The following is a 17,039-nucleotide window of genomic DNA, read 5'->3' as shown; positions in this document are numbered from 1 at the left end:
TCATACCTGCTACAGACTTAGGAGGTGAACGTGTAATAACACGTGCATTACAGCGGTGACATCCCGTTCAGCTGCGTTGGTGCTGCACCGAGCCTGTGATGCACGCACAGTGCCACATACATGTTATTGTATTACAACATTTCCGTCGCCCTCCCTGGCCAGGGTCCAGTGGAGGTGAACATCTGTGGCACATCGATCTCAGAGCTCAATCAACCACGATCAGATCATTTCAAATGCTGTTTTGATGCCGTCAGAATATGTAAATTGCGGTCAGATGGTCGTCAGACTGCACATGGACCGCTGTCAGATAGGTGTCCCATCTCGACGGCGCTCAGAGGGTTTTGAACATGTGCATCACACTCGAGGCCACTGGCCGATTTTGACTAACTGTGTAGACTTCCGCAGATTGCTGTCAGAATGTTCTTGAACTGAAATCCAACACTTTTCAGATGTGCGCGATTCATAATTCTGACGCCATTCTGCCTGATTCTTATTATGTGTGACGGGGGTATTACCAGGAACAAATCAGACCAGATCCAGACAAAATCTATACTGCTCACTGACTAACCTGCTCCTTCAAATGTCCCACAATTTCAGCTCTTTCTTGAGTTCTCCAACTTCTATGGAAAATTAACCCAAAATTATAGTGAAGTTGCCAACCTCCTTACAAAATTTACTTCTCCTAAAGTTCTGCTCCTCTGGACCTCCACCAGAGACCAGACCTTTTGAAAACTTAAACAGCTATTTATTATAGTACCATTCTAAACCTCTCAGACACTAGCACTCAGTCCATTGTTGAGGTCAATGTCTCCAACAAAGGGATTGGAGCTGCCCTTTGTCAAGTAGGTACAGATAATAAGTACCGCCCATGTGCTTTTTTCCTGTTGTCTGACCCAAGCTGAGTGCACCTATGTTGCTGGCAACAGATAACTTCTTGCAGTCAAAGAGGCATTGGAGGAATGGAGGCACTGACTGGAAGGCACAGAGATCCCCTTCATAGTCTGGCCACATCACAAAAACGTCACTCATCAAGAGTATTTCATAAGGAGACATGAGTCCTCTTCTTCTCTGTTCTTTAAAGACATGAACCAAATCAGATTGAACCACACGGACAATTGTGTCTTAACAAATGACACCAAGTTTTAAGAATTTTCATTTATTTCTTGTGCAATAATGTAAGCTTCCAGTGATTTTAAAAAATACATCTGTGATAGGCAAAACACATCTAAAATATACAGATTATAATTTATGTAGTTTGTTTCTAATAAAAAGGACATTGTTTAAATTTGTGTGAGCGTAATGCTCTGACAATTGAAGAGAAACAGCAGATGGCATCTTTCCATTTACCACCTGCTGTATTTATGAGGCAGTGTTTACATTTTTAAAAATGTGCTATTATAACATCTAAAGTGTAATAAATGTTTTCTTAATCAAACAGTTCTTCAAAATAATGTAGCTGTTACTGTCAAGGGAATAAGGAGGCAACGGTCACCAAACTACAGCAGTCAGCATGTTAAATGCAGTACATCTACAATGAAGGTAAAAATTGTGCACAAAATACAGTAGCTACTATTAGTATTAATAGTCATAGCTGCAATAGTAGTAATAACAGTATGGCACACATGAGCTAAATACTTAAGACAGCATTTAGGAGCATCAGTCTAAATCTGATATTCAGATGATATTGGAGCATCTCGATGAGGGCTTGGAGCCAGAGAGAAAAGACAAATTAAAAATCTTGATGAGCATTATATCATCTCATACTGAAATCAAGAAGTGGAATTGTGACTACAATCAAATTAGATGAGAAGCCACAATATTTAGACTGGAGCTTAAGCATTACTCAAGTATAAATAATGATGACATCAATAGCTTTCACGTTGCCAAATGTTGCAGAAATTAATGCTGATTTATTGAACCTTTTGCTTATTTGCAGGCAGCCTTTCAGTCATAGACAAGCAGTGAGTAAGTCCATAGCAGGGATCCTATAATAATATAATAAAGTACAGATCTTCTATAAATTTTGACAAAAGGCAAGAGAAAAGTGGAAAATTGCTTCAGGGTGGCACTTGGACGCTTCATTCATCATCATCAGTGAACGATGTGTACATGAAAGAAACCAGCCTCCGTAAAAGTATGTGCTTACACAATTCTGGCTCCAAGCCTGGGGGTTGGGGGATTGGGAATCTGTGTTCACCCTTCGTCCTCTGACTCGGTGATCTTTCTATCCACGCATGTAGTCTTCTACTGGATTAACTACTTATTCATCCAAGTCTGCACACACTCACACTCTGAGTGGATTTTTCAAGACTGGGTCATGCTTTCACTTGGATTCCTGTGTCTCTGTCCCTGAAACTTCCTGGCTGCTGTCAGCCCCGCCCACATCCGAATGCATATAATCTGCAAGAAAGGAAGGCAACCAATTAATTATCATTGTCAGAACTGTTAGCAGACATTTAGCCAATCTGGTCGCAAGACTCTACCAGTGGTGTTGTTGACTTGACTTGTCATTGAAAAAAAAAAAAGTAAACCTCCCCTACATGGAGTTTCTTTCCCAATGCTAATGGAAAAAATAATTGAACCCTTTGTGTACTTAAAAAAAATCTAGTGATTAGGGCGTTTACCATTTTATTCATCAAATTCACTTCTTATGCCTTCAGTGGACTGATGTACATTTGGCTCTGCAACTATGTTATAAATCATCAACAACTTGTAAATGTAAATAAGTCAACTTGTAATAAGCTTTACATGACTTGCAATGTTCCACAGGGCGCTATTCTTGTGCCTGTTCAATTTTCTATCAAGATTCATGACAGCATCTATAATCTCAATCTCACCTGCACTTCCCCCAGAAGGATCTACGGCCTTGGTGAAGGAATTCGGCTCCCCCTTCTCATCTATCCCCCACCCCACCCCACCCCCAGCCTGCTGTTGCCTAGCAACATCAGACTTTACACACACAAAGTCAGAAACTGTCAGACTTTACATACGGACAGAAATTGACAGAAATTTAACTAATCTGCACACAACGCATGTCTCCCTCCCTCCATTCTTATTACCCCCCCCTTGTCTCTCCACTCCCCTCGCCCTGGCTTCCTCCCTGCCTCCTCGAAGGCAGCGTGGTTTTTACTGCTGCAGCCTTCAACCCCAAAGCTGGGCGGTGTGGGCCCCTCCTGCTACGGCCTTCACCCACTTTGCCTCAATTCGGATGACGGATTGCTTCAAGTTTAGAGCACATAAACAATGTCAAATGTATATGTCTTGTCTTTAATTTTGATGTGTGCCATTATTACGGTAAACAAGTAATAATTGTGGATTAATTGCTGTATCTTGTCTGAAGTAATTGGAGTGTAAATGTAATTGCCCTTTTAAGAATCAATAAAGTTGTCTGAAGTCCTCATTTTGTTTAATTTACAAAGTTTATTCTACACTAATTGCAGAATCATATTCACAATTAGGCAAACTTTCCAAATGTTTGACTTGAATAAACTTTCTTAAATGTGTAAAATTCTAATTTTAGAATACTTGTAGAAAAAGCAAATGTTTCTGTAAATTAAATTCAAATCTTTGTTTGGAAGGTTATGTCACACAGGTTTCCTCCATAATATTCCCAGGAGTTACACAAAATCACATTTCAACAATATGTACACAAATTACAAAACATTTGAATGGCATATGTTTAACACCCTAAGATCTTGTCTGCAGGCTATAGCAGCACTATGTGTAATTGCTATGGTGGTCGTTGTCTTATATGGCAACTGCAAATAGGACTGCCTGATATGAGTTACATTCTGCTTGCTCCATTTCTAACTTTATGTCATTGCAATTGTTTTACTGCTTATCATGTGCATGCATGCATGTGTGTGTTATTACTTTTCTCTACTATCTCATTATTGTTATATCATATAATGTGTATTAATTGTGCAGTTCTATCAGGATGGTTGGTCAGAAACAGTTGGACACAAATGCACGGCTCAACCAAACAGCTCTGGTTGTAAAAAGGTTTTACTTGTGAGGATTGCAATGGTCTGTACATAAGTAAGCAGTCCAGAAAATACAGCTATACAAAAATCATCAGGCTTAGGCATGGTCAATCGGATGCAGGCAGGACTATGGAACGCAAAGAACAAAGCTGGAAAGAGGTACAAGGCACATCAATCTGGCTAGGGACTAAAGCACCCAGTGATCTTATATAACCCCAGGTGACGAGCTGCAAATCAGGAACAGGTGTGCGTGGAAAGTACTAGAACAAGAGCACTGCATGTAACAAAGTCTAAACTTCTACATTGGGTTCAGACCAAAGCAAACACACAGCTCCTGACCTTGTTCCATTGCACTCTGCCTCTCAGGTTGGGTATCTGGGGAGCTCGGCTCATCTGGTGGCCAGCGGAGCTCACCGCTCTCCACCTGGGCTCCATCCGTAGGCTCCACTACGATGGAAGGAAGCCTTTTGGACAATTTGGGATACCTTTCGTGGGAATCAGGAAAGATCTGTGGGACCTTATGTAAGGTTAAAAAAAATCATTCTGCAATTAAAAAAACCCCCATAAAATTGAAGAAGTTATTCTAAGTTGTATTAGTTTTTGTCATCTACTTTTAAAATGTTTTCGTTCTTAATTCAACCCTTTATTCAAGCATGGTTCCGTTAAAAATAAAACAAAAAGGATTTTATAAAAACATCTCACTGTGTCAAGGTTTTTTTTAATCCACTAAATAATGTGTTTAGGCAATAAATCTTACAGTAGGTGGCGGGAGCAGCACTGGCGCTTTGTCCCAGCTGGATAATAAGACACACACCATTTACTCAGAGCAAAGACTGAGTCCCGCTAATGACCTTATTGGTGTCAACCCACATTTTACTCCTTTACTCAGTGCAGTGATTCACAAATGTAGGTTGAATCCTTGAATCAAGCTGAAATGCTTTGACATAATCTGAAGACGTGCACACGGACACCTGAAAGGATACAGTGCCTTGATCGCCTCCTGTTCCAACCCCGCTGAAGTCCTCCGCCTCTGGTTCCAGAGAGCTCATCACCTCAGTCATCCTAGAACATAACAACAATCACCAATCAATAAACAACAGCAAAGATTTCACCTGCCCTGCTTTTGGGAAGTGTGTCTGTTTTTCCATTGACTCATATAACCCCACAGCTGTCTCCACTTCAGCTAATTAAAGCTATTGTCTAACACAGACATCAAAATTTAATACTTTCTGATTAATGACCAAATCGGAAGCAATGGGCAGTGTCCAGTGTGAAGTCCTGCTCTTATACCACTTGACATTTCAATGTATTCTGACACAGGCCATCAGGTGGCATAAAAACAATTAAAAAGTTATTAAAAGAGGTGGTGCAATTAAAAAAAACAAACAAAAAAAACATCTGTGCATTTTTCTTCAAATGGAAAGAAGCTCATCATGTCGCCATTTTAAAGGTTCCTGCTTTCCCACATTCCTACATGCACAATAATGAATTATGTGACTTCATGGATCATTATCATGAGGCCCCAGGCATATTGTAAGGATACGTTCACTTTTTACAACCTCACTCAAAGGTTAAAGATTTCTGCAAGAAATCCATTTTTACAACAGCAACAAAAAATGAATAACTTACCTTTTATAAATGTTAGAAGTTACAGCCAGAGTAGTGTGTGTATATAGTTGTGCTCAAAAGTTTACACAACCTGGCAGAATTTTTTTTTTTGCCCATTTTTCAACATAAATGAACATGAATGAGTGGTTGGGTGAAGCCATTTATTGTCAAACAACTATGTTTGACAATACCCTCACCTATGGTCATGAGGGTTGGGTCATGACCGAAAGAATTACATTGCGGTACAAGCGGCCAAAATGGGCTTCCTCAGGAGGGTGGCTGGTGTCTACCTTAGAAATAGGGTGAGAAGTTCGGTCATCCGTGGGGAGCTCAGAGTACAGTCGCTGCTCCTTCATGTTGAAAGGAGCCAGCTGAGGTGGTTTGGGCATTTGGTAAGGATGCCTCCAGGGCACCTCCCAAGTGATGTGTTCCAGGCACGTCCATCTGGGAGTAGACACCGGGGAAGACCCAGGACTAGGTGGAGAGATTATATCTCCACACTGGCCTGGGAACGCCTCGGGATCCCCCAGTCAGAGGTGGTCAATGTGGCACGGGAAAGGGAAGTCTGGGGTCCCCTGCTGGAGCTGTTGCTCCCGCGACTTGAACCCGGAAAAGAGGTTGAAGATGAGCGAGTGTGATGAATTGTGTTTACTGTTTTTAAATCATAATGACAACAGAAACTGTTGGGAAAGTGTAGTGACACGGACCCACAACAGGGGGCATAAATGAACGGACAATGGAAGGAGTTAAATTAGAACACTTTACTGTTGTGAATGTCACAACCAAACACAGCAGATTACAGAATGTACACAAGTCAATTAATAAAGGTGTCTTGTGGGCAGGCTCGACGATAGGAGACGCCCGTCTGCAGACGAACCGGAACCACACAATTTCCACCGCCACCGAACCCGAGGAATACTGGAGCTGCCAAGTCCCGAAGTCCCCAGGTGGCCACCGTCTCGGCGTGTCGGATCTGGTACTGCTGGCAGAAAACAAAAACAGTCAAGTGTGGGTGTGTGTGCACACAGTAACAATTATGGTGGGAATTCCACCTCCACCTCTCACTCAATACGTGTTGCAGCGATCCCTCAGAGGAAAAGAGTGCCGTCCTGCACAGCCTCCACAAACTAAGGACCGGTACTCCTGCAAACACTCACAATAGATAGATTTAGAAAATTACCACAAAGGCTGAGGATATTACCTCTTGATGAAGATGATATCTCGGCAATGTGGTGGAGGTGTCTTCCTGCTTTTATTCCAGATGTGGAGTAGATGATCAGTGACAGCTGTCATGGTTGATGGGTGACAGCTGTCACCACGGCTTGTTCCTGGATGCGGCAGCGCCCTCTCGTGCCTGAAGCCTGCACTTCAGGCAGGGCGCCCTCTGGTGGTGGGCCAGCAGTACCTCCTCTTCTGGAGGCCCACACAACAGGACCCCCCCCTGTGGCGATGGTAGAAATCGGCCAGGAGGGCCGGGTCCAGGATGAAGCTCCTCTTCACCCAGGAGCGTTCTTCGGGTCCATACCCTTCCCAGTCCACCAAATACTGAAAGCCCCGGCCCATTCGACGGACGTCCAAGAGCCGGCGTACTGTCCAAGCCGGCTCCCCGTCGATGATACGGGCAGGAGGCGGCGCCGGACCGGGTGCACAGAGGGGTGAGGTGTGATGCGGTTTAATCCTGGAGACATGGAAGACCGGATGGATCCGCAGTGAGGCTCCGACTCCCGGCCTCACTGCGGATCCAGGACTGAGGACCTTAAGGATGGTGAATGGTCCGATGAAACGGTCTTTTAACTTGGGCGACTCGACCTGGAGTGGAATGTCCTTGGTGGATAGCCATACCTCCTGCCCGGGCTGGTATGCAGGGGCCGGGGACTGTCGACGGTCTGCATGGGCTTTTGCCCTTGTCCGGGCCCTCAACAAGGCCGAACGGGCGGTGCGCCACACCCGACGGCATCTCCGCAGGTGGGCCTGGACCGAGGGCACACCGACCTCTCCCTCCACCAAAGGAAACAAAGGGGGTTGGTACCCCAGACACACCTCAAACGGGGAGAGGCCGGTGGCAGAGGACACTTGGCTGTTATGAGCGTACTCGATCCAGGCCAGATGTTCACTCCAAGCCGTCGGGTGTGCGGAGGTAGTACACCGAAGGGCTTGCTCCAACTCTTGATTGGCCCGTTCGGCCTGTCCGTTAGTCTGAGGGTGATACCCAGACGAGAGGCTCACGGTGACCCCCAGTTCCCGGCAGAAACTTCTCCATACCTGCGAGGAGAACTGGGGACCGCGATCTGAAACGATGTCTGTAGGTATCCCATGCAGCCGGACGACATGGTGGACCAGGAGATCCGCCGTCTCCTGGGCCGACGGGAGCTTTGGGAGGGCCACGAAGTGGGCCGCCTTGGAGAATCGGTCCACTATCGTGAGAATGGTGGTGTGTCCCCGGGACGGCGGGAGGCCCGTGACAAAATCCAGACCGATGTGGGACCAGGGGTGATGAGGCACAGGAAGTGGCTGTAGGAGTCCCTGTGCCTTCTGGTGGTCCGCCTTGCCCCTGGCACAGGTGGTGCAGGCCTGGATGTAAGCCCGGACATCAGTCTCCAGGGACGCCCACCAGAAGCGCTGCCGGACCACTGCCACGGTCCTACGCACCCCTGGGTGGCAGGAGAGCTTGGACCCGTGACAGAAGTCCAGGACGGCAGCCCTGGCTTCTGGTGGGACGTATAGTCTGTCTTTTGGTCCAGTTCCGGGATCTGGGCTCCGTGCCAGGGCCTCCCGGACGGTCTTCTCCACGTCCCAGGTTAGGGTAGCCATGATAGTGGACTCCGGTAAGATGGGTTCCGGTGGATCCGACAGCTCGGTCTTGACTTCCCGTTCGTGCACCCGGGACAGGGCATCCGATCTCTGGTTTTTGGTCCCGGGGCGGTAGGTGATCCGGAAGTCAAAACGGCCGAAAAACAGTGACCAGCGGGCTTGCCTGGGGTTCAGTCGCTTGGCGGTCCTGATATACTCCAGGTTCCGGTGGTCAGTAAAAACCGTGAAAGGCACTAACGCTCCCTCCAGCAGGTGTCTCCACTCCTCAAGAGCTCTCGATTGCGCACGTCATAGTTCCGCTCTGCTGGGGTCAACCTGCGGGAAAAATAGGCACACGGGTGAAGAACCTTATCGGTCTCTCCGCTCTGGGATAGCACGGCCCCTATCCCTGAGTCAGAGGCGTCCACTTCAACCACAAACTGGCGACTAGGATCGGGCTGCACCAAGACAGGTGCAGTCGAGAAGCGCTGTTTCAACTCCCTGAACGCGGCATCGCACCGATCCGACCAGGTGAAGGGAACTTTTGGTGAGGTCAGGGCTGTCAGGGGGCTAACTACCTGACTATACCCCTTAATGAACCTCCTGTAAAAATTTGCGAAGCCGAGGAACTGTTGCAGCTTCCTACGGCTCGTAGGTTGGGGCCAGTCTCTCACCGCTGCGACCTTGGCCGGATCCGGGGCGACGGAGTTGGAGGAGATGATAAACCCCAGGAAGGACAAAGACGTGCGGTGAAACTCACACTTCTCGCCCTTCACAAACAGCCGGTTCTCTAACAACCGCTGCAGGACCTGACGTACATGCCGTACATGGGTCTCAGGGTCTGGAGAAAAGATGAGTATATCGTCCAGATATACAAAGACGAATCGGTGCAGGAAGTCCCGCAAGACGTCATTAACCAAAGCTTGGAACATCGCGGGGGCGTTAGTGAGGCCGAACGGCATGACCAGGTACTCAAAATGACCTAACGGGGTGTTAAATGCCGTCTTCCATTCGTCTCCCTTCCCGGATCCGAACTAGGTGGTATGCATTCCTAAGATCCAACTTTGTGAAGATTTTGGCTCCATGCAGGGGGTTGAACACCGAATCCAACAAAGGCAATGGGTATCGGTTGCGAACCGTGATCTCGTTCAGCCCCCGGTAATCAATGCATGGACGAAGACCGCCATCTTTTTTGCCCACAAAAAAGAAACCTGCTCCCATCGGAGAGGTGGAGTTACGGATCAGCCCGGCAGCTAAGGAGTCCCGGATGTAGGTCTCCATCGATTCGCGCTCAGGTCGGGAGAGGCTGTACAGTCTGCTGGACGGGAACTCCACGCCTGGCAACAAATCGATGGCACAATCGTACGGACGGTGCGGGGGAAGGGTGAGTGCCCGATCCTTGCTAAAAACGTAAGCAAGATCGTGGTACTCAACCGGCACCGCCGACAGATTGGGGGGAACTTTGACCTGCTCCTTAGCCTGGGAACCGGGAGGAACCGAGGATCCCAAACACACCCGATGGCAGGTCTCGCTCCACTGTACCACCACCCCGGACGGCCAATCAATCCGGGGATTGTGTTTTAGCATCCAGGGGAACCCCAGAATCACACGGGAGGTAGAAGGAGTCACAAAAAACTCAATCTCCTCGCTATGATTCCCTGACACTACCAGAGTTACTGGTAGTGTCCTGTGTGTGATTAAAGGGAGTAGGGTGCCATCTAGTGCTCGCACCTGCAATGGTGAAGGAAGCGCCACCAGAGGGAGCCCTACCTCCCTGGCCCATCTGCTGTCTAGCAGATTCCCTTCTGACCCTGTGTCTACCAGTGCTGGGGCCTGAAGGGTTAAATCCCCGCTAAGGATTGTAACTGGGAGCCGTGTGGAAATGTGTGTGTGTCCCACGTGAATTTCTTGGCCCACCCTAAGCCCAGTTTCTAGGGGCGGGCGTTGGTGTTTAACCATTCTGGGCAATTGCTCAATTGGTGCTCCATTGAGCCACAAACAAAACACGCCCTGCGGGGAAGCCTCCTCTGTCTATTCGGTGGTCTGAATGTGGCCCTGCTCATGTCCATAGCTTCGTCAGCAAGGGGAGCTGTCGCCCCATGGGACGTAGAGGCCAGGGAGCGTGGGAAGAAGAAGGAAGAGGGACAGCGCGCGCCCGGCCACGCCCTTCGTCTCGTTCCCGACGGCGTTCCTCCAACCGACTGTCTAACCATGTAACAAGATCGATAAGCCCATCTAATTCCCGCGGTTCATCCTTGGCCACCAGGTGCTCCTTCAGGACCGACGACAGTCCGTTTACGAAGGCGGCGCGGAGCGCAGCGTTATTCCAGCCGGACCTCGCAGCCGCGATGCGGAAGTCGACTGCATAAGCGGCTGCGCTCCGGCGTCCCTGTCTCATTGACAGCAGCACAGTTGAAGCGGTCTCTCCCCTGTTAGGGTGATCAAACACTGTTCTGAACTCCCTCACAAACCCAGTGTACATGTGAAGGAGCCGTGAATTTTGCTCCCAAAGCGCCGTAGCCCAAGCGCGTGCCTCTCCCCGAAGCAGAGTAATCACATAAGCTATTTTGCTAGTGTCTGATGCGTACATGACGGGACGTTGTGCGAAGACGAGCGAACACTGCATGAGAAAGTCCGCGCACGTCTCCACACAACCTCCGTACGGCTCTGGAGGGCTTATGTATGCTTCAGGGGATGGTGGGAGGGGTTGTTGAACCACCACAGGAACATTCGTATCCTGCACAGGGTCGGCAGGAGGAGGAGCTGCAGCAGCGCCCTGAGCGCTCGCCGCCACTTGCGCGGATACAGCCTCCACCCTGCGGTTCAGGAGGATGTTTTGCTCGGTCATTTGATCCAACCGAGCTGTAAAGGCGGTGAGAATGTGCTGTAGCTCACCAATCACGCCTCCTGCAGATGCCTGCGCTCCCTGCTCTCCCATTGGTCGTTCAACAGCCGGGTGACGCCCCTCGGAGTCCATGACGCTGGCCGAGATATCCTGTTGGGAAAGTGTAGTGACACGGACCCACAACAGGGGGCGTAAATGAACGGACAATGGAAGGAGTGAAATTAGAACACTTTACTGTTGTGAATGTCACAACCAAACACAGCAGATTACAGAATGTACACAAGTCAATTAATAAAGGTGTCGTGTGGGCAGGCTCGACGATAGGAGACGCCCGTCTGGAGATGAACCGGAACCACACGATTTCCACCGCCACCGAACCCGAGGAATACTGGAGCCGCCAAGTCCCGAAGTCCCCAGGTGGCCACCATCTCGGCGTGTCGGATCTGGTACTGCTGGCAGAAAACAAAAACAGTCAAGTGTGGGTGTGTGTGCACCCAGTAACAATTATGGTGGGAATTCCACCTCCACCTCTCACTCAATACGTGTTGCAGCGATCCCTCAGAGGAAAAGAGTGCCGTCCTGCACAGCCTCCACAAACTAAGGACCGGTACTCCTGCAAACACTCACAATAGATAGATTTAGAAAATTACCACAAAGGCTGAGGATATTACCTCTTGATGAAGATGATATCTCGGCAATGTGGTGGAGGTGTCTTCCTGCTTTTATTCCAGATGTGGAGTAGATGATCAGTGACAGCTGTCATGGTTGATGGGTGACAGCTGTCACCACGGCTTGTTCCTGGAGGCGGCAGCGCCCTCTCGTGCCTGAAGCCCGCACTTCAGGCAGGGCGCCCTCTGGTGGTGGGCCAGCAGTACCTCCTCTTCTGGCGGCCCACACAACAAGAAACTACCCAAATGACCCTGATCATAAGCTTACATACCCCTGTTCTTAATACCATGTCTTGCCCCCTTTAACATCAATGACAGCTTGGAGTCTTTTGTGGTAGTTTGTGGACAAGGCTCTCTGATGGTAAAACTGCCACTGAATATGTCTTGGACTTTATTTACATCAATTATGAAGAAATACAACCAGTATGGCACTCTATGGTAAATCTGCATGGAGCAGACACTTCTTCAAAACTGAGTGACTGTGCAAGAAGGAGAAGAGTGAGGAAAGCCCCCAAGAGACCCAGACACCCCAGAAGATGTTATAGGCTTCTGTGGCTGTGACTGGAGAAATTGTGCACAGTGCAAATTCTGCATTTTGCGTCACCACTCTTAGATTCATAGTGGAGTAGAGCGGAGAAGGATATTCTTTCACCAAAACAGATCAAATCTAGGCTTGCATCTCAGACGGTACAGCAATTTGTAGCTAAACTTGCAATTATCTTGAAAGTTTCTGACAATATCAAATATGTTGAAGGTGAAAGAAGTTGGAATAACCTTTCTTCCACAAAAGAAACAAAACCACAGCCATCGGTGTCGTAGGAGGTGGTCTGTGGAATCATTAAATACTTTACCATAAGATTAAAAAGGTAAAAATCTCACCAAAATATTCCACTATTCTTAACAGTCTTCTTCATGTCCTTTTTCCTCTGGTTGTGTCTTTCTTGAACTATAGCTACACTGCCCCCACGATTACCAGTACTACTGTTCTGTTGCATCCATACCCGTAAGGATTCAGAAAATGGATACAAAGCTCCGTCCGTATCCATAAGTAATGATGACCTTAAATTTGACTGGTCTCTGTACATACGAGGTCTGTTAGAAAAGTATCCGACCTTTTTATTTTTTTCAAAAACCTGATGGATTTTAATCGTGTGCTTGCATGAGCCAACCTTGAACCTTCGTGCGCATGCGTGATGAACGGTGGAGAGCGCGCCACGCTTCGGGTGGCCATCAACATGCTGAAATGACCGGATCATTCCAAAGTGAACGCTGTGATGATGTGGGACCATCGTGTGACTATCCGAGAAATTGTGGAAGAGGTGGACATCAGCACTTTTTCGGCACATTCCACTGTGATAGAAGATTTTTCCATTAAAAGAGTTGCAGCGAAATTCATCGGCACGAAGCTGATGGCGCAGCAAAAGTGCCTCCGTGTTGAAGCCTCACAGGACATGTTGTGACATGCCCAGCTCATCCAAAATTTCTTGGATAGTCACACAACTGAAAAGCCACTGAAAGCCGTCTGAATCTTCCGAATTGTGGACGAGCTGGGCATGTCCCAGCATGTCCTGTGAGGCTTCAACACGGAGGCGCTTTTGCTCCGCCATCAGCTTCGTGCCGAAGCCATCGGCATGAATTTCGCTGCAACTCATTTCATGGCAAAATCTTCTGTCACAGTGGAATGTGCCGAAAAAGTGCTGATGTCCACCTCTTCCACAATTTCTCGGCTAGTCACATGACAGTCCCACATCATCACAGCATTCACTTTGGAATGATCCGGTCATTTCAGCATGTTGATGGCCACCTGGAGCACGGCGCGCTCTCCACCGCTGCGCGGACGTCTTTAAACCGGTTGTACCGCTCCTTAATCTGCGTGATACCCATAGCATCGTCACCGAAAGCCATCTGAATAATCCGAATGGTTTCCACCTGGCTGTCGCCAAGTTTCTGCCAAAATTTGATGCAGTCGCGCTGCTCCAGTTGTTCCGCCATTTCCTTGCAAAGAAAAAAACGACGAGAGACTACACCCATCCTCACACAAAGGCTGCTTACAAGCAAATGACGCCACCGACAGGCGTGAAAAAAATCACGCATGCGCACGAAGGTTCAAGGTTGGCTCATGCAAGCACACATGATTCAAATCCATCAGGGTTTTGAAAAAAATAAAAATGTCGGATACCTTTCTAACAGACCTCGTACACCTTTCTCATGCAAAAAAATACATAAATAAGGAAAACATGGGCACAAATTAATAAAAATGTGATATCAGATAACCAAACATGTTCACAAGATATGATTTGTAGCATTTTGAGAGCTCCCCCCCCCCATGGTCACTCCATAGCTCTGCAGAATTAACTTTTTGTTACATAATCAATTCACTCTATACCATTACATAAATCATGTTTACTTTTAAATCTGCAACCAAAAAAAATGACTCTCAGTCACTGAGGATAAAACATTTCTTTTGACCCAGTAGATGGGGCAAAAAAATGAAGATTTTTTTTTAATGTCTGACAACACTTACCGTTAGGGGTACAGTGTATTACTTCAGCAGTGGCAAAGTTTTCCGTTGTCCTCTCACTGAAAAGAACACAACACTGGTTTTATGCTTATCACCAACATGCAGAATAAGAATAGTGTATTATTATTCTTGGTGGCAAAATTCAGGAATAAACCACCTCCATAATAACAAATTCATGCTCAATGACAGTCAGAGAATCAAAGGATCCTCTAGAATATATGTTTTGTTGTGATTTTGTTGTGAAGTTGTGGTTTGTAATGATCCATCCATGTGCACAGAGACACACTCAGTAGAGTGACAGCAGTTTTGTTGTTCAGCTAAAAAGCTTGTTGCTGCTGTTTGTGCATGAACAGATGGGTCTAGAGTTAATACTGGAATACACAACATAGCTCTATCACAATTCTGCTACATGGCAGCACTCAGATAATCACTGTCTTATGTGCACATTAACAATATTGGTATTGTCAGTGCTGTATGGCATGTATGTTTGAAGGATAGGTTCGCTCACAATCCTTCGCTCAGACTTGGATATGTTTGACATTGAGGCATGTTTTGATTTTAATTGTGGACACTAGGGTGCAGAGTCTCAGAAACCTTGCATATGTGATATCTTGACAAAGTCTTCATATATCAAGATGAATCTTGGGACACAAGGTCAACTCATCAAAACCTCAGCCACGTTTGATGGTGGGATCATTTCTGTTCCAATTTTGGCCACAAGGGAGCAGAGTCTCTAAAACCTAATGGATTAGAAAACTCCAGGAGGATTTCATGGATCATGATCACACTGGCTACTGTAGATTATACCTTGGTATACCTTGAGGTTGGATTCAGCGATGTAGGTTTGAGTAAGTACTGTTGTTGTTTTGAATATCAATCTGGCATCAATGCTAAAAGTTGGCTCCCAGTTGACAGATGTAACACATGGAAAACAGTCCCAATATTAATTTAAAAATATCACCAGAAATACATGTTGTAATTGAAAACCTGGGTGCAAGAACTACTTAAGTCACATTTTTGAAGAAAATGCGCTGGTAGCAGTACTGTAATTTAATCATTTGGTACCAAACATTCTGTAAATAAGTACTCAAATCCAATATATTGGTGTACGGCCATTGGTGAATCTGATCAATCAAAATGCTCGTATCCATCATGTAACAAGCTATCAAAATTTTATTTTAAGTCGACTTTGTTTCTAAGTTGACTTGTGTTTTTGACCTGAAGTGATTTTAATGTACAACCCCAATTCCAATGAAGTTGGGACGTTGTGTAAAATGTAAATAAAAACAGAATACGATTTGCAAATCCTCTTCAACCTATATTCAATTGAATACACCACAAAGACAAGATATTTAATGTTCAAATTGATAAACTTTATTGGTTTTGTGCAAATATTTTCTCATTTTAAATGGATGCCTGCAACACATTTCAAAAAAGTTGGGACAGGGCAACAAAAGACTGGGAAAGTTGATGAATGCTCAAAGAACACCTGATTGGAAACAGGAGTGTCATGATTGGGTATCAAAGGAGCATCCCGAAAAGGCTCAGCCATTCACAAGCAAAGATGGGGTGAGGATCACCACTTTGTGAACAACTGCATGAAAAAATAGTCCAACAGTTTAAGAACAATGTTTCTCAACATTCAATTGGAAGTTCCATCATCTACAGTCCATAATATAATCAGAAGATTCAGACAATCTGGAGAACTTTCTACACATAAGTGGCAAGGCCGAAAACCAACATTGAATGCCCATGACCTTCGATCCTTCAGGCGGCACTGCATTAAAAACCGATATCATTGTGTAAAGGATCTTACTGCGTGGGCTCAGGAACACTTCAGAAAACCATTGTCAGTTAACACTAGGGCTGAAACGATTACTCGAATAATTCGATTACAAAAAATGATTGAGGCAAATTTTGTGCCTCGAAGCTTCATTTAAACGTTGTCGTACATATGCCAGGCCTGTGTGTTGCGCTGTAATGTCCCCCAGAAAAACAACAGAAGACTAGAGCATGGCGCTCAGGCCGTGTAACAGCTAATAATTTATCCCTTAAAGCTACCGCTTTCCAATGCGACACACAGTAAAATAAAGCCTTTTAAGAGAAAGAGGGTCCACACTGATCATCTGAAATAGACTTACTGCACATTTAAAGCAAAGCAGTGTGTTTGTCTATTATTGAAAAACACACGGTCTGCTCGACGTGGTGAGTGACTATTGACCCGACGGCCGGGTACCCGCAGTCGAAGCCGGCTGCTGTTCAGACTCGCTGAAGTGTTTCGCTTTTTCTGGGCAACACACAATGCTTCACAAACTTGCATGTTCAACCTCCTGCTGAAATGTATCTGCTGAATTGCAGAGAAACAGGGATAAAAAAAAAAAAAATCACGTAGGGATCCAGTCCACCAACCTTAAAAAAAAAAAAAAAAAAACTCAAAATGGTTACATTTTACAAGTTGGGGGAAAAAAACAGAACAGGGACATTGTGCCATTGCTTAGGGAGAGCCCTGGACTATTGATGTTGTTTAAAAACGCAAAGTACTTTTTATCCGATTACTCAATTAATTGCCAGAATAATTGATAGAATACTCGATTACAAAAATAATCAATAGCTGCAGCCCTAGT

General features: G+C 46.3%; 1 protein-coding gene across 1 annotated transcript in view; it reads right to left on the bottom strand.

Moving 5' to 3' along the window:
• Positions 1–1,140: 1,140 nt before the first annotated feature.
• The window catches only part of si:ch73-49p17.1 (protein LBH), a 37,020-nt gene continuing 21,121 nt past the window's right edge, over positions 1,141–17,039 (bottom strand). The window contains exons 2-5 of the mRNA XM_034159428.1: positions 14,419–14,474; positions 4,967–5,045; positions 4,323–4,491; positions 1,141–2,400 (exon numbers count right to left, since the gene is read on the bottom strand). Coding sequence (XP_034015319.1) covers positions 2,324–2,400; positions 4,323–4,491; positions 4,967–5,044 — 324 coding nt within the window. The 5' untranslated portion in view covers position 5,045; positions 14,419–14,474 and the 3' untranslated portion in view covers positions 1,141–2,323. The remainder of the gene's footprint in view (positions 2,401–4,322; positions 4,492–4,966; positions 5,046–14,418; positions 14,475–17,039) is intronic.

This window comes from Thalassophryne amazonica, chromosome 19 (assembly GCF_902500255.1).
Source record: "Thalassophryne amazonica chromosome 19, fThaAma1.1, whole genome shotgun sequence".
NCBI classification, from domain to species: domain Eukaryota; kingdom Metazoa; phylum Chordata; class Actinopteri; order Batrachoidiformes; family Batrachoididae; genus Thalassophryne; species Thalassophryne amazonica.
This window is presented reverse-complemented; position numbering and strand designations above follow the sequence as displayed.